The sequence below is a fragment of the Xyrauchen texanus genome, chromosome 15, assembly GCF_025860055.1.
Source record: "Xyrauchen texanus isolate HMW12.3.18 chromosome 15, RBS_HiC_50CHRs, whole genome shotgun sequence".
Taxonomy (NCBI): Eukaryota; Metazoa; Chordata; class Actinopteri; order Cypriniformes; family Catostomidae; genus Xyrauchen; species Xyrauchen texanus.
The window spans coordinates 29891319-29912945 of NC_068290.1; the positions used below are offsets into that span (position 1 = coordinate 29891319).

At 37.5% G+C, this 21627-nt stretch overlaps 1 protein-coding gene across 1 annotated transcript; it reads right to left on the bottom strand.

Moving 5' to 3' along the window:
* Positions 1–230: 230 nt before the first annotated feature.
* On the bottom strand, positions 231–17140 carry LOC127655591 (dual 3',5'-cyclic-AMP and -GMP phosphodiesterase 11A-like). Its single transcript, XM_052143484.1, has 20 exons — positions 16367–17140; positions 11636–11794; positions 10167–10256; positions 9783–9923; positions 9211–9275; positions 7856–7976; positions 7510–7585; positions 7353–7420; positions 7085–7177; positions 6835–6885; positions 4559–4705; positions 3795–3902; positions 3454–3563; positions 3083–3173; positions 1608–1708; positions 1165–1242; positions 968–1031; positions 789–863; positions 558–641; positions 231–479 (listed from the first exon to the last, which is right to left on the bottom strand). The coding sequence occupies exons 1-20, from the start codon at positions 17138–17140 to the stop codon at positions 231–233; spliced, it is 2745 nt and encodes a 914-aa protein (XP_051999444.1).
* Positions 17141–21627: the final 4487 nt, after the last annotated feature.

The following is a 21627-nucleotide window of genomic DNA, read 5'->3' on the forward strand; positions in this document are numbered from 1 at the left end:
CTTGTAATTTTTTTTTTCTTCATCTTTTTTTTTTTTTTTTAAAGAAACTAGCACTAAGTGCTGTAAACAACCGAATTAATTTCAATAGAAATGCTGATTGCAATGACAAAGTACCCCACATAAAAATATTGGGTAACAATATGTGAGTTTTTTGTACAAACGTACAAAAGTTTCAGTATCCTTGTTGCTCAGGGCGCCCTCCATTAATCACAACATCACGCCTCTTCTTTTTAATTGGCTACTGAGTTCTGATTTGACTCCACACTGTGGGTGGAGTCTGTGTTCTGATTGGTTACTTCACTATGACTTGATTCCGGCATGTGCGTGCAGTCTGCACCCTCTCCAGTCTCCAGAATTAAGTTACACTCAGAGGCCCTCCGTGTTTGCTGATAGGACAGACAGAGCTCATCCCACTTTTTTCGGTTGGCATCTATTCCATCTACCATTGGGTGAAGCTTCCTATTCAATTTCACTAGAGCCTATAAAATACATTTATAATCATCATTGAAAAGTTTATTAGCTGAAATGTTATTTATTCCTTTATTCCACCAGTTTACCTCATACAACGGCTTACAAATCCCATCAATCCATTCCAACTGAAGTACAGGAAGCTCATCTTTACGATTACGGTCAAAAATTGCCTGAAGGAGACAGGAGAGCATAACATTTTTTTTTTATAAATCTTAAGCTTGTTTTTTAAGATTCAACAAATGTACTTTTAAAGACTCTAAAAGCACCTTCCATATTAAGGCAACTGGGACGACCTATAAGAGTGAGAGAGTACTTACTGCTGGTGTCATTTTCAGCTCTGATCTCTCCCTGTCACCCTGTTCAAAGAATTCACTTGTCACCAGTTGAGCCACCTGGAGTTAGAAACAGAGAGATGTAACATTATAACATTATGATTTGATGCAGACAACAAAATGAGTGATGAAACAGACAACTACTGTGTATTATTGTGTCTAACCTGTTTTGAAATCTCCCATGGTCGAGTCACTGCACCCAAGTCACACGCAGTCATCAGCATAGATCTGGTATATTACATTGGTAATATTCAGTTTATTGCTAATACTTCAACCATTTACAGGTGCTCCTGGTATTTCACAATTTTAATAAATCAATAATCATGCAATTCTGCTTTTCAATCTACATAAATATGCTCACCTAAACATATCTCTTTGTTCTTCATTACTCCAGCTGAACTGTCCAGAGAGAACGCACTCAAAGAACTTTGTTCTTCTCCTTTGATGTACCACAGAGTATAAAGATAACAAGAAAGGGGAACTGAATGAAGAACTTGAAAGCCAGTCAAATCTATACATTAATAGTTGTCACACAGCCTTAAGTTCATTTTATTTCATGATTGTTTATGTATCTTTGAGAAGATATCTTTGTTCAGGATCAGAGCAAAAGCCACTAAAGGGCTTCATATCACCTCTTCTGCCTCTGTTCAAAGGGCGCCTCTCTGTGGCTCAAATATGAATTTCATGCACCAGGTGGAAAATGTTTGTTAGCCAGTATGTTTCCGGAGCACAGCTACCACTTCTGAGCTTGTGGAGTCATTTACGACTATTTAAATGCATATGTGTAGTGACAGTAGCACTTACTTGAAGTACAAGGTGAGATCTGTGGACAGAATGGCCTGTTTCAATAGCTGCATCATGTTGCTGTACTCCTTAGAGCACAGATTGGCAAAAATGTTGTGACCCTGTTGAATGAATGAGATTATGAGCCTTTTTGCATTTTTTATTTTGATATAATGCAGTTTTTTCATAACAAATTATATTATCAGTATAACAAACATTTTGAGTGAAAAAAGTACATGAATTTCTGAATATCCTAGTTTTAATGTAAATATTCGTAGTATTAGTTTTTATTATGCCCCATTCTACTAATGTACTTTTGCATGCAACTGAGCTTGAATGAACACCAGAAGTTTGTGCAAACCTAAATAATGCAGAAACATAAATATGCATTCTCTATTTTACGTTTTAAAATTTTTTCAAGATCCCTAAACTTTGTTTATTTCCATATTTAAACTAAAACACAGCACATTTCGCATTCGAAATTCCAGCTGAATTAAAGCCAATCACATATCTGGGAATCACCTCTGACTATCACTCATATACAGTGTGTCTTAAAGTTCTCTAAGCATGTTCAGCCTCTGTGAAAGAAAGCAATTTCTTTCTCTCTTTGCTTCAGTGCAGCTGGCCCAAGGGAGGAATCTCCTTAGCACAGTTAACTGGTGTTGGTTAAAAAAGATCAATAGACGTCCACAGGAAATCGATACAGAGCTTTGTCATGATTAAACAGCTCAGAGCTAAAGCAACCACTTAATCAAATGCTGACAGCCATTTGTATTCTTCCATCCACTAAGACATGAAAATGTAAACAGAGGTAAATGGGTAATTTCTGCAAATCCATTATGGGAGGCATAATATGAATCCATTGCTTGGCAAGGTTCATTGTGCTTATCTTCAAAACACTGTCTTTAATTCTTCTGTTTTTTAATTACCTCAGAAAAGTACATGAAAAATGTTTCAGTTAAGTAGGGTATGGACATTGGACTGTATAATCTTCATGAAAATACAATTCAGCACCTCTATCATTTTAGAAGTTCATTTGTGTGATTTAACCCTTTAAGCTCAGATGGGCCTACAAGAAAAATTATAATTATCAAAATATGAATAACTACAGTCTTGACCAACACAAAATAGGTATATTTTTGAAGCTTAGAAGCTCTACTTTACAATACATATTGGCATTATGACTAAAACTGAACAAGTGCTTTGAAATTTGCAGACAAATCAGAAGCGTTCCGTTTTGATAATTTATTAAAAAAAAAAATTGCATTGTACATATTGTTGTAATCGGTAGAAGAATCGAACTCATCAAATAGCCATGTGTCATACACTGATCATCTACAACATTAAAACCACTGACAGGTGAAGTGTATAATATTCAGAAATCAGAACTTCTGTACTGCTCACTGCTGTCATTTTCTGCTCACAGATGACATGAGAAGGGACAAAGCAGACATGTTAGTCCAAAGATCATTTCAACAAGACACTGGCATGCTCACCTCACTCTGCAGGATCATGACAGCATGGTTGAAATGATGATGTTCAAGTGTAGCGGATGTACCGTACAGCAAAGCTAGTGCTGACCCAGACCTGCGAGAATACCACAGAGAAAACCTACAACCAGCATATTATGTTGCTGTACAAACACACAAGCTTGTCTGAAAGGCCAACTGATGGGTCGCAAACCAAAAATTGGTAACAGGTCTGTTCTGATAGGGTTGCAATGTTGGACCTACTGTATGCAGTTTATTGTAATATTAATCAATATTGAAGTTAAATGTTTATTTACTTTTGCAAAACAAACTATTTTGGTCCTGTATTTTGGTACGAGAACAACTATTGTAATTTACACTGGGAACTCTTGACTCACTTGGCCTGAAATGCGTTATTTGTGCCGCGATGGTCCAAATCGTGGCAGAGGCACCCAACCATAAGAGCCAGAGTCTCTGTGTCTGTCAGCACCTCCTGGAAACCAGCAGTCTGGATCACAACAGAGAAGCCCCGAAACACAAATCATGCAATTCAGTGAGTTAATTATATCTTGAAAGATCATTACTGATTCAAACTGTGTGCATTTGCAGCCTTTACATGAGAAAATCATTAACACATTAAACAAGTGTTTTGCATTGTAATTGATACAGTGTTCATATGGCACTCAATATCATGATTACAAAGAGCCACTTTGATCATCATCTGTGTGTAATGACTCACAGTGATCATAACAAACATGCACTGTGAGACGTTGAAGGCATGCCTCCAGTTGTGGTAGGCAACAGTGCGGTAGTTTTTCCTCACAGTAAGCAGCCAGCGGCATAATACCTGAACACAAATATAAGTAAACGCTGTAGACAGAGATTGAACGAGAATGAAAAACAGCTTTACCAACCTACAGTGGAGAGTCCCCCAAAATATGTGGCACATACTGCATGCATATAATTAGCTGTACTAATTAGTTGATGTGTGGCTGTATTAAAAATAGCTGTTTTATAATCCAATTTATATCCAATCATTTGTATTAGTATATAATGAAATAAAAAAGATGCTATACTGTCTACCATTTTGTTGTTGTCAAACTGCAGATTATTATTGCCAATAATAAATCGATTAAGATTAGACAGGACATTTAGTTTTTTACTTTATGCCCTAATTGCTAAAAAAGTCATAAAATGCTTTTATCAAAAAATTTTAATAGCTTTTTGTTTTGCCATTATATGTTTGTATATTTATGTTGTATATTAATTTGGTTTCTACAGTCCCACAAGTTGACCGGCCGACCGGAAAAAGTCCCTGGGCTCCTAAAGGCCAGTATATTCATAATATTCAGTATTCAGACCCCACACTGTTCCAGGAGCCAGTAGTATCTCACAAATCTATAAAACAGCACTCCCCTCTCCACCACGCATGCATAAGCAGCATCTCACTCATGCAATCAGAAGGGTTGATGTTTCACCCCTGTCTCAAGCTGATTGCCTTACCTCATAATCAATTTTGAATTTTTGCACGACACCAAGCTCCAAAAACATCCGCAGGGAGGCAGTGATCATGGCATCGTTGTCCAGAGAAAAGTCATTAAAGTGGAACTCATCGATCCCGAGCTCACTGCTTAGGGGAATCTTAGCAGCCTGATGGAGGAGAGGGGACAATCTCAGTACCTCCAGTAGCAAGGCAATTAAATACCAGAGCAGGGCCTTATACACTGAGGGCTCAAAAAGAAAGAGTATATTACTCTCTACCATTTAAATTATTAATACTTCAACTCTCTGAAGTCTGAGACCCACAAACTATACATTTCTGGAAAATGTAGAGGCTGAGATGTTTGCACACATCTATATCTGTAATGAATGAGTTTTCATAATTTCTCATTGTAAAAATGTTTTAAACATTCTGAATTAATTTTCTACAGATCGGTGAATTTTGTTTTTATGTGGTGTGGTGTATTTTACAACACTACAAAATTTATTTCCCTGTATGTCGCTCACTTCAACGTTGTGTCGAAGAAGCGACACTAGGGGTCTCTCTTGAGAGCCTTTTGCATGTCTGATCTATGAGAAAAGGCCAATGAGAAATTGGCAGACAGAATTTGCATGTCCCGCCCCCGGACATACGGGTATAAAGGGAGGGTTTCATTCAGAAATTTTCTACGGAGCCGACAGGTTGTGTATGCAGCAAGCTGCGAGTCACACACTGTTCCTTCCATCTCTGAGCGATTGCTGTTTGATCTATGGCGCACATCAGCGGCCTCAATGTTAGTGCGCCTCACCAACGAGCGCGTGCAGTCATCAACCCGCCTGCCGCCAAACTTTCAACGGACAGGAGTCCCCTTGCAGCAGGTGTCCCGATGCATCCTGGTCACCACAGATGCCTCCAAATTGGGTTGGGGCGCAATGTGCAACGGGCACGCAGCCGTGGGCCATTGGAAAGGGGCCCCGCTGCGCTGGCACATCAACTGCCTAGAGTTGTTGGCTGTACATTTTGCCCTGCGGAAGTTTCTCCCGCTAATTCAGGGCTAACACATCTTGATTCGATCAGACAGCAGTCACATGTCACAGCTCGCCCGTCGTCTCCTCCTTTGGAGCCAGCAGCGACTCAATGCATGCCACTCACATCCCGGGCAACCTCAACGTGGTAGCGGATGCGCTATCAGGACAACGCTTGCCCAGTGGAGAGTGGAGGCTTCAACCCCAGTCAGTCCAGCTGATTTGGGAACGGTTAGGCAAAGATCTGTTCGCCTCCTGAGAAACCTCCCACTGCCTACTCTGGTATGCCCGAACGGAGGCTCCCCTCGGGGCAGACGCGTTGGCACACAGCTGGCCCGCTGGGTTGCGCAAGTACGCATTCCCCCAGTGAGCTCGCCCATCGTCTCCTCCTTTGGAGCCAGCAGCGACTCAATGCGTGCCACTCACATCCCGGGCAACCTCTGCGTGGTAGCGGACGCGCTATCACGACAACACTTGCCCAGTGGAGAGTGGAGGCTTCACTCCCAGTCGGTCCAGCTGATTTTATGGGGCGTTGGGGAAGGGTACGTGCAGCCTGGCACAGTTGGTCGATTTGGCACGTAAAATACCTGCCCGCTCTTGTGTCAGCAGTACACGTATACGGTTCAGCGCATGGCGTGATTTAAATTGGACCCCTAGTGTCGCTTCTTCGACACAACGTCGAAGTGAGTGACAGACAGGGAACGTCTAGGTAACCTCCGTTCCCTGATGGAGGGAACGAGACGTTGTGTCCTCCCAGCCACGTCGCTGAACTGAGCCACTGTTGCGGCCGAAAATGAGGTCCAAAATCCGGAATGAAACTGATGCATTTCCCTCCCTTTATACCCGTATGTCTGCCAATTTCTCATAGGCCTTTTCTCATAGATCAGAGATGCAAAAGGCTCTTAAGAGAGACTCCTAGTGTTGCTTCTTCGACACACATCTCGTTCCCTCCATCAGGGAACGGAGGTTACATCCTTGACCTAGACGTTTTATACTGTCAAGATTTCACTTCACTGATCACATGATGCAGCAAGTTATGTTTCAGATATTATATGTCTTACTATGCTGATAAGAATAATTATGCTGTTGTTCAAGATTGTTATCTATCTATCTATCCATCCATCCATCCATCTTTTTTCATATTATACATTAATATTAAATGAATAAATATTTAATTAAAAACATGAATATATATATTTACATCTCTGAAGTATCTAATCTAATAAGCATCTAATACAACTTTATTTCCATAAGTTATGTCTAGTTTGACTTACCTTCAGCCGATCAACTTCTGCCTTGGAGCATGTAGCATGATAGGACAGCATCTGGGAAAAGACAAAGAAACAACAACAGATTATGCACACAAAGTCTTCCATCACCCACATAGACTGTAACCACATGAGCATGCACACTAAATTATCTGTTCTGGTTTGACAGATTATTTGCAGGCAAAAAAATGTAGATGGCATATTAATGAGCTCTTTTAAACAATAGAATAAATAACCAATAAGATAAATGACTCACATCTAGAGCCACAGACTGCTTGGCCCAAGTTTTCTTCACCTGGTTATACATCATTGTGTTGTTAATGCCCAGACCACAGAAAATAACAAATGCCTGTAAGGAACCAGGGAAATTAAAATTACTCATGTGAATGATTTACAATATGAAAACATAACTGGCAGTAGCATATAACAGTGAAGTAAATCTCTAATTCACTTGTAAAATATTGATAGGGTAATTTCCTTCCAACGTCAAATATGAAAATAACTCTCTGAACTAAAAGTCATACCTCAAATAGCCTCTGATCTGCATCATTAAATGTCTTCCTGTCCAAACGATTTAGTATCTGGGCAACACCTTATGAAAGAAATATGTTGTTTCAATTGTATTTTTTTGGTGGGTTTGTGTATATGCAATTAACAAAAGTAGTGTGGGAAACCAATTACCAATAATCTGATGTGTCCGATTCCAGATGGGGACACATAAAACTGATCTGATATGAAAACCAGAAGCTTGGTCTGCCTGAAAATTAAACACATTGCTTGCATACATTACGTGTGTGTGTGTGTGTGTTTGAGTACACTCAGTTTCATACAGTTTGTGTGTTTCCCTCATCAAAAAAGGCTTATACATATAGAAATGAATAGTACATAAAAAAAAAGTAAAAACACGTACACTAACATGAGATAATAACTCCAGTCGTATCGGAGTGCACTTTTAAGTGTGGGTTTGAAATTTGTGCATGAAAGGCAATGTGTGTATTTCTTATCTGAATGTCTGAGTTCTGCTCACTTCATTATCAAACCGGGGATCCTGACAGACGTCACTGATGTTAACAGGAAGCCCAGTAGATGCTACCAACTCAGCAATGCTATTATTGATAAGCCAGTCTGAGCATGACACCTTCTCCATGCTGACTTGTTCAAATGCACACACACACAAACACATACACACACATAGTAAACATTAATTTACTTAGCAGCTCACATTACATACAGTACAATATTAACACAAATGGAACTAGTTTATCAAATTCTGTCATCATATACTTAGCCTCATGTAGTTCTACATCCATTTGACTATTTCTTGATGATGTTAGTCAGAGACTTATTCTCAGTCACTATTCAATTTCAGTGTGTGGAAAAAAGATGGGTAGCACTTACTATGAAACTTGTATTTATAATGCATTGTAAATGCATTATAAATGCATTATACTGAATTCATAATGTCTCATAAAACACATTATAATAAGTTATAACTTCTCTTAAATAATTAAAACTACAGTTATAATACATCATAAGGCTTCCCCTATTCATAATTATAATTTAGAGTATAATGCATTATAACACAAGCGACATCCAATTTTAACGCAGCAGAAGCTAATAAAGATAATCATATAAGTGCTGTTTAATGAAAACAGTCAAAAGGCTTAATAATGTGATCATATTAAGTGGTCTTTAACAAATATTAAAGTTTATTGAATGGAGTCCAGTATAGAATTAGTTGATTTTATTTATTTTTATTCATGGGTGTGTTTACACACGTGTGATCAACATACATATTTTACATTGAATGTGTGTTATTTTGTATTTTGTGCATGTATAATGTATATAACTTCAAGCATGACATGCAATGTCTTATAACAATTTATATATAAGGAGACATTGCTTTTATCACTTTACTTAAAGCATACCTACTGTATTATACATATATCTAGAATACATTTGAACTACTGCAGATAAAATTGGATGTTGCTTGGGTTATAATGCATTATACTTGTATGGTATAACTATGTATAGGTACGTATTATAATGTATTGTAATTTGGTTATTAGTATTTATGAGAAGTTATTACATCATATAAGGTGTATTATGAGACATTACTAATGCATTATAAATATGGGCTTCATAGAAAGTGTTACCAAAAGATGCAATGAAAGTGAATGGTGACTGAGTCTAAAAATCTTACTAACATCTCCTTTTGTGTTCCACATGAAAATAAAAGTCATACAGATTTGGAACAATATGATGATGAGTAAATAATTGCAGAATTTGAATTTAGCAAACTTTAATGGTCTTTAATGGTGTTGTTATTTAATATATCGTAAAGTGAGCTGTGATTTCACAAGTACGTTGAGCCGTTCTCACCCAATGTCATGGTCAACGTTGCACAGTGGAGACATCAGCTCAAACGTCTGGGAGAACTTTACCACCTGACAAACATTCAAAAGTAAAGAATTGTAAGATTTTAATTTTTTTACTTTTTTTTTGTTTGTTTACTTTTTGAAGATAATTTGAGTGGTTCTAGTTGCTAGGGTATTGCTAGGCGGTTGCTAGGGTGTTCTGGTTGGTTGCTAGAAAGGCTTCTTATGAGCCCAAGTCAGAAGAGCCCACCCCCAAGTCTCAATGATATTCTAGTCACTATATATGGTTAGGGTCCCTCCTTCCATGTAAGTCTGATTTTATTTTTATTTTTTGTTTATGCACCAAATATTAATACTTATGTTTAGACAAATGTTCAAATCCCTGACCCTAAGAATAAGCAATAGTAATAGTGATGCTTGCCACTAAAAAGACTTCAGTGAAAGGCAGTAAGAGGACACTCAGCTTTATAGTCAAGAAAGGTGGAATGGACAAAGAAAAAAATATTTTAGGATAAGAAAATATTAAATCATAACAGAAACAAGGAAACGAGGAATTAAATTAATTGGTGATCTCACAGGGGAGAGTATGTCTTCCAGCAAAAGCACAGAGCAGCGCTCACACTGGAGCAATGTCAGCGCACGCTGCATGATCTTCCTTACAATCTTCTCCAGGTCTGTCTGCTCCTCAAACAGATCATTCACCACCTCTAGCAGGGCCTCAAGAAACAACAGCAACAACTTGAAATGTATTCTCATTGCACAGGCCTTCAAACACCCTTAAGATTTTATTGGACAAGTTTTTAAATAATTCAAACCTGAGGACATGAGAATTGTAAACAATCTTGGAAAATCAAGCAAAAGTGTCTGAGACATCTAGATGTTGGAAGTCTAGGGGCAAATTTTGAATATGTCTGAAAAGCTGAGTTTTATTCTGCAATATTCCAGCAGGTCTTGGCTCACCCTGCTCCTATCATACTCCTTGCGGGACTCAGAGAAGAGCTTGGCGTTGGAGATCGATATTCCGCAGAATGGTAGATACATTTGCAGCACCTGTGGAGAGAGGTGTGATATTTTGAAAGCTTGAGTCAGAGTGGTGCATGATGGTGAGACATTGAGAGGAACAACACAAGAAGAACTGGAGGCATCATATCAATTCTATATCTTTACATTAATGTATTTCTAGGGCATTTTTAACAGTGAAGTAGCCTGTGTATCAGTGTCTGCTTTCAAATTATTCCAAAGAGAAGTTCTTGATTACGGATTACAATTTATAAAGAGATGTTCTGAAGCAGCAATGAAAGTGAAGGGATAAGATGTATGGACAGCCATTAGACTGTAGTGATATGGATCTGCTGAATTGAACCTTTTAAACTGTGGTGCACTTTTGGGCTACTGCCTGCAAATTTTCACACTTAAATTTAAAAGCTCACCATTCACATATACTGTGGACTAATTGCAAAAAATGTGTCTTCCTTTTTCAGAACACCCCCTTTTATTATTGTTGTCCTAAATTTGTAAGCATGTCATTCTGGTTCTATTCACTCTATCTCCATTTAAAAAGTTTTATTTCTTTACACTAAATGGGAGCAAGTACTAGGATTTTCTATTTCCTCTATCACCTTACATCACAAAATGCAGATCTGAAATGTAGGTGGTGCTCTAACACATTTTAGGCATCACAGATATGCTTATCCATAGACATTCAGTCTAATTTTCAGTTCATGTATCACCCCCATTGTTTCATTGAATATCTCCCTCTGAGTGAATTACATCATTTTTTTAAGATCGGTTGATTGTAGAAGATGAAAGAAGAAGAGGAGGAGATAAGATCTTTCTGTTTTGAGGGAAGAACTTGCTTGTCTCTCATTGAGAAAACACTAAATTCTTAAGTTCCAAAATGTTTCCAAAATATATATTTTTTTACATCAGAATACAATAGGGTTTTTGGTCTGTCAGATATGTTAGACACCACCTGAATACATGTTTATTTCCCTTCTGTGGATCCTCTTAAACTGTCAAAAAAACATCTTAAGGAAAATAACATCAACAAAGATCTATCAGATCTACAGTAGCTTTGAATTATGCAATCATTCAGAATGGTATATGCACGAAATGACCTCAAGGCTCCAGTTGGGTTTCGCTTGCGAGATTATGAGAGTAAAACTGTAAGAATAAATCTTCACACATGAATTCATTCATTAGAATTTTATCAGCTATTCCAAGACTACTATATGTAACTAATTTAATCAATACATCCAGTAATAACTACAGCAATTATCTTCATGCTCTAGAGTTTCATAACCAACTAAACGTTTGGTACAATACTGTAGTACTGGATAATGCAAAAGACTATAAATCCAGCAGATGAAGCACATCCTTTAGAGTGTAATATCAGCAGGAAGCAAAGAGAAAAGGAGAACAGAGCTTACCTTCTCATCATCCTCAGTAAAGGGACTTCCGCTGGGGTTCTTGTTGATGGCCTGCACTACACCGATGACTTCACCGTCACTGTTGTGAATGGCCATGCACAGAATTGACTGTGTCTTATAGCCCGTCAACTTGTCAATTTCATCACTGAATCGATGGTCCTACACAATACACAAGAGGCAAGAAACACACTGGATTTTACCAGCAATTTTCACTGACCATGGAACATTTCTGCACCTTTGTGATGGAATTGTACAAATTAAAAAATACTTGAGTCAACAATTTGGTTTCCTCAGACACCAGAGTGGCAGAACCCTCTGGAGATCCTCCAGACACCCTTTTAGTTCTCTGAGAAACTTACTTTGATTCCTGAAAGAACTCAAAAGAACTCTAAAGAACTTTGAAGACTGTCAATGGTTCCTTCAATACCCCCCATCATGAGGGAATGGCTTCAAGGCTCTGACAGTTCCTTGAGTACATAAACATGATATTTGAGGCTCTTTTAAAGGCTTCTGCAAACAAAAGTTATTGTTCTATTTCATATCAATCTTATCACCTACTAAGGGACTGGTTACAAGGGTGTGGGGAAAAACTGCTTTGATTCAGTCACTAACCTATAAAATAAAAAATTACATAGTAACAGAGTGACTGCCCAGGAAGAGTGGCTACATTCATTGCATTAATGGATCTCCAATGACCATTCTGTGCAGATTCTGGGGATGGTTTGCTTGTGGCCATATTATAATGATGTGTATGCACGACTGGCTGGTAGCAAACACATGAAGAACAGGGAACAGTCAGCAATATAATACATGTGGAATGTGATTCCTCTAAGCTTTTGTCATAATCAAAAGCTATAGAAAGCTATAGAATAACAGTGTGCACCCATTTTTTTTTCAGCTATCTGGGTTCTGGAAGTATTTTTCCCATACATTTTTTTCTATAGACTTTTAATAAAAACCCTTCATAAAAGAGCTGAAAGCCATGAACCAAACCAACCAGCTCTGAATTAAATCACAACATTACAATCTTTGATTTGAAGCAAAACATTATTGGTAAATAGGACAAAAAGACATAGGTACAAGACTGTGTACTTACCATCTTTCACGAGGTCATGAATTACAATCCCATTAAGCATTGCAAATTATGTAATAGAGTAAAAACAATGTAAATATATAAAACTGCTGATTTTAGGTTGTTGATTATAAGTATAGAAACAATATATTTTGTTTACTGCAAAATAATCAGATATATACAAATATATATGTAGTTTGAGGGTGTAGGGAGACTGCATTCGAATCTCCACCACCATTTCGGAAGTCTGTTTCACTTCATTAAGTGGGCAAGGAAAGTTTCTGCTGACTCATCCTCAACCGGCTGTGTCTAAAAGGTAACACCACCACAAATGTTTACATTTTCCAATAAGAATCTCTTAAGAAGTGAGTTCTGGCTGACCATTATCACCTTTCAGCCATCTGAAGCTCTCACAGTGTTGGGTAATTTTCTTTGAAGGGAACAGGGCATAGGGATGGTAAATTCTCTTTGGAAAAGCTGGCCGGTATTGGCATTACTTCTATTTTTGCTCCCCTTTTCAGAATGCCCAATTCCCAATGTGCTGTAATTCCTCGTGATGGCATATTGACTCTCCTCAATCTGGGTGGCGGAGGACAAATCTCAGTTGGCTACGCGTCTGAGACATCAATCTCCACAATTTATCACTTGGCTTGTTGAGCGCCTTACCGCATAAACCTAGCGTGTGTGGAGGCTTCACTCTATTGTCCACAGCATCCACGCACAACTCACCACGTGCCCCACCGAGAGTGAGAACCACATTATGGCGACCACAAGGAGGTTACCCCAACGTGACCCTAACCACTCTAGCAACCGGGACGACTGATTGCTTAGGAAGCCTGACTGGATTCACTCAGCACACCCTGGATTCAAACTTATGACTCCAGGTATGGAAGTCAGCGTCTTTACTTAATGAGCTACACATGCCTCCATTGACACTGCATTTTAAGTTTCCCCAAATTTGCAAATTTGACATGAGCAGCATGGTGTAAAGGGGTATGTGTGTGTGGCGGTAAACTAAAGCCTATTATCTATTTTTAAAAATGGGATGAGTTGTTCAACATGTCCCACCCCCCTACTTCCTGTTTCAGTAGGAAGTACTTAAAAAGTTGTATTCAACAAAGGCATATACCATCGCTAAACAAAATTGGAGCTCACAATAGGTCTGTCTTTTAAGTTATTGTTACAAATCTATTTGTCTGTGAAAAAAGAGAGGATATTTACTTCAATCCCCATATTTACTAACACTGGGTTGTTAGATCGGGAAAAAAGTTTGAAGGCACTTTTTAGTTTAAAAAAAAATTAATTAAAAGCAATTAATCCTACACAAATCGTCTGAAAGATTTTTAGGATTTTAGACATTCTCTTTTTTTTTTCACCCAGGACACAAAGTTTTTTTTGTTGAGGAGAAGACCAATGAGTGAGTTGGTCACATTTTTGTGAAAAAAACTTGTCATGTGACTTCAAAATAAACTTTTCAAGTTTTCAAAATCAAGCATTTTTTAGAAGGCAGCATATTTTGAAGCAAATGTTCTTATCTTTTCAATGTTATTTTCATGCTCAAAAATAAATAAATAAATAAAACATATTAAACATATTAATGCATTACAAATAATTAATGCATATTAATGCAAAACAAATAAAACATATTAATGCATTTACAAACTTTCATCAAATTCAATCGAATAATAAACTAAATATTTTAGTTTTTAGGCTATTCATTTAATTTAGTTACAAATTACACCATGAAATTGAAATGGAACATTTTAAAAATAGGCAAATGTTTACGGTATATAAATACAATACGGTATATTTAAAAAAAACTCAAAAAGTTGGATCCCCAAAAAAATAACAAAATGAGACACATACTGGAATGTTAATGGAATGTTATGTGTTTGATGGGTTAACCAGCAGGGGGGCGCCGGCGGGCCCTGGGGGGGTGTTTATAATTTTATTACCTTTGTTTTATAACAAATATTCAATCAACTATCATAAACTATGCATCATTTGAAAGCTAAAACACTCAAGAATCACGTTCTGAACTTGTTTTTGCAATCAATACACCAGAGAGGAAAGGGTTCAATAAAATGCTGACAGACCGACCCTGTAAATATGAACAAAATGAACGGCAATACTTATCTTTCATCTCCTATGGTTCAGATCAGTTCGGACGAATCCAAGAAACACCAGCATACATTTCAATGTAAGGGTCTACTCTTCAAAATGCATCCCACTTTTTAATCCAAAACAACAAAAAAATAGGGAAAAAAACTAAATATCCTCCTCAGTTTTCATGAGCGCTTCCAGTTAGAGTAATCCATCATGTTCACTTTCAATGAAATATCGATTCTAATTTGTATTCCAATGTTCAAAAACCATCTCTCCCCGTAGTTTGGACTGTTTCTGATAAAATGAGCCATTCCCTGTTTCTCTCCTTCAATCAGAGGCTCTGTAATGACCAAAATATGAAGGGAGCACAACAACAGGCTGCGGGACCTGTCACTCTCGCACCTCGGTTTTTGACTGGATAAAAGCCACCCAATGTCTTGTCAGCAAAATTTTGATGGATGGGAGTATTAACCAACTAAAACACGAATGAAGTGATTGACAGTTTGCTTAGTTTACCTCAGAAGATCTGTCTAATACATAGGTCTAATACAAGTGCGTCCACTCGTGCGCTCTTCGTCATTTTACGCACAGCGCATTATTATTATTATTATTATTATTATTATTATTATTTTTTTTATTTATTTTTTTTTTTTACGACTTACGGGGCACTTTTGGGGCTCTTAACATGCTCAAAAACTCTTGAAACTTTGCACACGGGTCAGAACCTGCGGTCATTAGGGCCGGGCTGAAGCTGGTAACACGAGATGTTTCTCCATGGACTCGATCCCGTATTAGATCACTAAGTTGAAACACATCGTCTTGAGTTTTTATGTTTATGAAGTATTGGCAGTTTTTCTGTTCATATCATGTTTTTGATTATAAAATGACTAGCAAAGACACGAGGCTACACGAGTAGCTAGGTGATAGCTGTATATTATACATAAAGACATAATATTTATATCACACACACATTATATTTATGATGCATATAATATAACAAAAATGGAAGGAAAGGATTACAAGAAGTCAGGTGAAGATGGTTTTGATTATAAAATTACAGTGGAGAAGACTAGCAAGATATGAGATTACAGTCTCCAAATGGCCTTTTGGAAAGGACGCCTAGACTTTCCCTGAATAAAAGCTTACAGAAACTACATTTTTGGGAGTATCATCTTCAAATTTGAATCAGAACATGGTCAGACATTCAGTTTTATCTTTATGGTGTTTTCAGGCCTTTAACATAAAAGTCTGATACATTTTTCCCTAAATGAAGTTCATTCATAGAAATCGTGAGTCACTTTCATGTAAATTTGACCTTGTTTTACTCTGTTCCTATGCTACTTTTGAATTAATATGACTCTTGGGTAACAAAGTTTCAAGTGTCTAGTTTAAAAAAATATCAGAGTTATGAATGTGGAGCATATGGTTTAGGAGTTACAGACATTTGTATTTGAGTATGTCATTTTCCGAAAATTCTCAAAAATAGGGGTGCTGGTTAAGAGGTTAAAGTTACATTGAGGGAATTTCTAAATTGTTGCACATTATAGGCCTACCTCGTATGCATTCGGGATGTTGACGGTTTCTCCGTGTTCGGCTACATAGCCAATGATGCCCTTCCCCCACGGAACCTGCACCTCGTTTGAATTCAGGGTTATCGATGAGGGTCGCGCCGTAGTTCCCGAGTGCACGTCAAAAAACTTGGACACGAGCGTCCTCTTATGTGACGGTCCCTCCACGAGGAACAGCGAACACCTGTCTGCGTTCACCATGATGCAAACATTGATCAGAATCTTGTAACTGAGGTTTGTCATGTCAAGTTCGTTAGAAATGTCCTTAACCAGCTCGAGGAAGAACTCCCTCTCGTTGGACTCTTTGAGTCGGTATTTGTAGTCGATGGCGCTGGAGGCATATTGAGGCACGTTAACCCTGGACTCGAGAAGGGCGCTGAGGATGTGCGCGGTGGTCGGCGGTAACGAGCTGGCTTTCCGCAGGAGCGCGCGCCGTCGCATGCTAGACTGGGACTCGTGATCCGCGAGACTGACGTGCTCGTCATAGGTCCGGTGCGCCGTAATCGCTTTGGACCGCGCGAAGTTTCTGCGGAGCTCCATGTGGGACGATCTGCGCTTCAGTCCGTCAGGGTTCGTGGGCCAGTGCGGATCCTTGGCGACCCCGCGCTTCTCTTCCGCCGGAGAGCTTTTGGACGGCTGGTGCTCTTTGGTCCACCTGCCCAATGTGTCACATTTCCCCTTTCTGATGAGATATTCCTCAAAAAGCTCGGGATGGCAATCCAAAAATGCCTCCACGTCGGAAAAATCAAAAGTCGTCATGTCGAGTTAAAAACAGTGAGTGAATCTTATGCTGGTGTCGTCAAACGTTTCAATCAACCGTAATCCTCAACTCACTGTACACACATCCATCCATTTATCTCACTGTTCTTCAGCCTTCATCCACACACACACACACTCGATTTTATTAGGGCCGTAGAGTTTAGCAATTAAATAAATAAATATGACTGATGCCTGATGACGCTGATCTACATTAAGCAATTTGTTCATGCATATTGGCAGGTAAGACGAAGGTAACTCCTTTGGGAAGGGCCGAGGGCTCGTTTGCTGATCTCCGGCGAGCACTGTTGGCCCAAATAAACTTGAAAGCAAACGTGGTCTTACAAGACCTCAACGTCATATGTGTTGTTCTGAAATGCGCGCAATTGAATATGCATGCGTCTTCCTCTATTTCTAGAAGTTTAATGAATTCCCTTCTTTTGTTTTGTGGATATCTTTTTCTGCATGACCTCATCACACCTGCTTAAATGTGTATGTGTGTGCGTGCGTGCGTGCCTGAGAGAAAAAGAGAGAGAGAAATTATTTTTAAATCCCTGCCTTGTTTCATTAAGCACTAATGAGCTAAAGGCTTTTAAGTGTCCCCAGTCTGAAAATCATGACTGCTTTCATTCATCATTAAAGAATCAATAAAGAATTAATCTAAACATCTACACAATATGTATTCCAAAAGGATGAATAGCCCATTGTCTCTGTATGTGCAGAGAACAGTCATTATGATTTTAATATTAAAAAGCTCATTAACATTGGTTTACAAGTTGTTTCCATCCGCTTAACCCAGCTAATTAAAGACATGTATTTTACTCATTGGATAGCCCAATGAAACAATCTACATGACTTTTCTCATTTTATTTTATTTTAAATATTTATTTTTTAAGTTAGTGGAAGTTCGTGCTTTAATCTTTTGTCACAATTGTTATCAGTGGGACATTTTGCACAGTTGTTGTAAGGCCTAAAAGGAAACAATAGCAATTTAATATCCACTAACATTCAATTGTGGGGGAAAGGAAATGCTAAACAAAAATACTTTGAAATCTGCAATTCTATAATGGGAGTCAATCAGTCGCCAAATGAAAAGTGAGGCTCTGTATAAAGGAATATACTGGGTTTACCAGGAATAGCTTTATATATATATATAAAGCTAAATCTGTAAAGAAAGCTAAATCTGTAAATCTGTAAAGAATCTGTAAAGAAACATACTGGTTTCAATACAAGTTAAGCTCATTTGACAGCATTTGTAGTATAATTATGATTACCATAAAAAAAATTGTATTTTTTTCTTTTCTTAATTTTTTTTGTTTTTGAGGTTACAGTGACACACATACGATGGAAGTAAAAGGTACCAACTTTGGAGGGTTTCAAGGCAGAAATGTGAAGATTATAATTTCATAAAAGCTCTTACATTAATTCTTCTGCTAAAACTCATGTGGGACCCATGTACAGTAAATACATCAGCTCTGTGTAAAATTCATCAACAAGTGTTTGTTGACCCTTCAAATTTCAATTAAAATTCCGATCACAAATGTAGCCAATTCATTAAATGTCTTAAAGGGATAGTTCACCCAAACATGAAAATTATCTTATAATTTACTCACCTTCATGCCATCCCAGATGTGTATGACATTCTTTTTTTTCTGCAGAACACAAACGAAGGTTTTTAGAAGAATATTTCAGCTCTGTTGGTACTTACAATGCAAGTGAATGGCGACCAGACCTTTTAAGCTCCAAAAATCACATTAAAGCCACTGTAACAGGTAAAGCATGGGCAAGGAGGAGGCAGGAACTGGCTGAATACTCAACATAAAGTTTTAATACCAAACTCAACTTAAAACCAACATAAACACGAATTAAACTGTTTACTCATGGTTTTTGTGATCATATCCAAGTATTTTTAACTGGACACTTTCAAATAACAGTTCCTTTGTAAAGCTTGAATCGTATTATGACTGATATGATATGAGCGGAACACACAATCCACTCTAAAACATACAGTTTCCAGTATCATGTCATCATGTTTTGGAATGACAGAGCTACTAAAACAATTAAAATAGCACAGATGGGTGAAATAACATGTCCATGATGCGTTTGTGCTTAAAACAGCAGGAGGAAGCAGCTGAATGAGCAGCTTCTCTTCAGAGATGTATTTAGACACCTCATCTTTTCAAATCCGCCTGAGATATGTATCAAGCAGTCAAAGACGTCTGTCTGTGCATGTTTATGTAGAAAAACATTTGAATCCAGACAAGAACATAAAGGTGTCCTGTGTAAGTCCACTTTGGATGAATCGCCCATGACAGGCCCCATCTCTCTCCTCTTCACCTGTGTGACTGACTGAGCACCAGTGGGCATGGCCATCGGTGCAATGACGCAATGAATGAAAAATAGGCGTTGCATATGCAGATGTACTTGGTCCTTGTGATGTCACAAGTTCCACAAATTCCTATAAGCCATTTTTGCAGCTTGGTTTAAATAAATGATTTTTTTTCTATTAAGGAGGAAGTTTTCAGTTCTGAAACGTATAGTATATATGTATAGTACAATGACCTCTTAAATGTCAAAAGATCAAGGACAATTTGACCCTTTTAAAATGCTTGAAATATTGTTATTTGTTTTATTTAGACCTGTATGTTCTGTTATGTCCATTACTTATCTGTGCCTGCTAAAAATGTGCCACTGTATGTCCTTTCAGTAGTTGTCATTTCACTCAGACCCATATAGACCTTCACTTCTCCTGATTAAGGCATTTTGTTCCAATATTGTTAATTCAATCTGAACTCTCTCTTTGAGAGTTTTTTCCTAGCAGGCAAGGTATGCAACTGCTGATTGGTTCTGCTTTAAGACAGAATTTCTTCACAGCTTGTAAACAATTTTTAAGATCTTCCATTTAAATGTTTTAATTAACATCAGTCAAGCAGATGAGTCTTTTAACCACATGCGACACATGAACCAAGAGATGTTTGCTGAAGTATTCATCATTTGTGCTCCATAAAAGAAAAGATGACACTCAGGTTAACCTTTTAAACACATTTTTATTGTTCCTGGTGTGCACTTTAGCATGTATCTGTTGATACTCATTAGTAAAGCACTGCTACCGTTCTGATATTTTAAAACAGCCTTAATGGCCCACTGCAGTATATTCTGACAGGCTAATGAAACCTGCTCTCCATAGTTGAGTATTAAGAAGGAACCAAGGGAGCAGGATCACTGCACTAAATTCATAATACAACAGTAGGAAATGTAATACAGCACCCCCTCCAAAGTGGAGAAGGGTAATTTGTCACTGAACTTAAGTTTGACGTGTGCTAAATCCCAGGTTTTCTGGAAACCTTTGACAAGCGAATCCCAATTAAAGGTGTTATACTGAATATATTGCAAACTGAATATATTATAAATAAGGCAGGTCAGTGGAAATGCTTGGAAAGCAGTTGGCTGCCCTACTGTTGGAAAGGATCCAGTAAATCGATCGATGTGATCACTTTTTGTGCATAGCATTTACAAAAGCAACAGCATAGATGAAATGTACTGTATGCCTTATGTAATAGAGCCATTGACATTATTTCCTTCTCACTGAGATAATGTTGTTTATAAAACAAGTGGCAGTGAAGTGCTCCAGCACCATGGACAGCTCCCCAGCAGTTTTCAATGGAGGGCATTGATGAGTTAGCGTTTTGACAAAGTGGGAATAAATCCATAGATCAAACCAGTTATTAAACAGAATTTTTGTGTGTATAAATGATTGAGCATGTCAGCTTCTTATAATGAGATTTCAGAATGTTAAGACATTTTGATTATAATTATTTCAGATGCTTTATGACTTTAATTTCATTCAGATTTCGTGTTACATTACAATAGAATCAAAATGAAGGAAAAAGTAATGTGAGGCTTTCTCAAATCTTTTCAGGATTTTGAGTATCCTTTCAAGCTAACACTTTACAATAAGGTTGTATTCGTTAACATTAGTTAATCCATTTATCATTAACTAACAATGAACAATATTTGTGAAGAATGTGTCTTATGGGGAATTTATATTATGTATTCTGTAACACTTTACAATAAGTTTGAATTCCTTAACATACTTAAGTTAGCTATATTAGTTAACATGAACTAACAGTAAACAATCTTGGTAAATGTTAATTTTAACATATATTATTTGTTTTAATTAAAAGTTGTATAGGTTTTCATTAGTTAATGGAAAAATGTATGATTTTATTTTAATAAATTAACATTAACCAATATAAATAATTGTTGAAAAAATGTTTTCGGTAAAATGAATGTTAACAGATATTGTAAAGCATTACTATAAATTCTATAAAAGTTTTGTTCATTATTAGTTAATTTTAACTATTGCATGAACTTATATAACGTATATAACCTTATTGTAAAGTGTTTCAATGCTCAGTAAGCAAAACGGCATTCATTTCTTCCAATGAGAGAAATTTGATTACAATTTGAAATTTTATGTTATGTAATTT

Excerpts from the sequence above, each read along its gene's own strand:
- LOC127655591 (XM_052143484.1), bottom strand. The coding sequence starts at position 17,140 with ATGACGACTTTTGATTTTTCCGACGTGGAGGCATTTTTGGATTGCCAT. Across the intron at positions 9,276-9,782 it reads TGGAAGACATACTCTCCCCT|GTGGTAAAGTTCTCCCAGAC; the intron begins GTGAGATCACCA and ends AATGTTTGTCAG. Across the intron at positions 3,174-3,453 it reads AATAACGCATTTCAGGCCAA|GTCTGGGTCAGCACTAGCTT; the intron begins GTGAGTCAAGAG and ends GTATTCTCGCAG.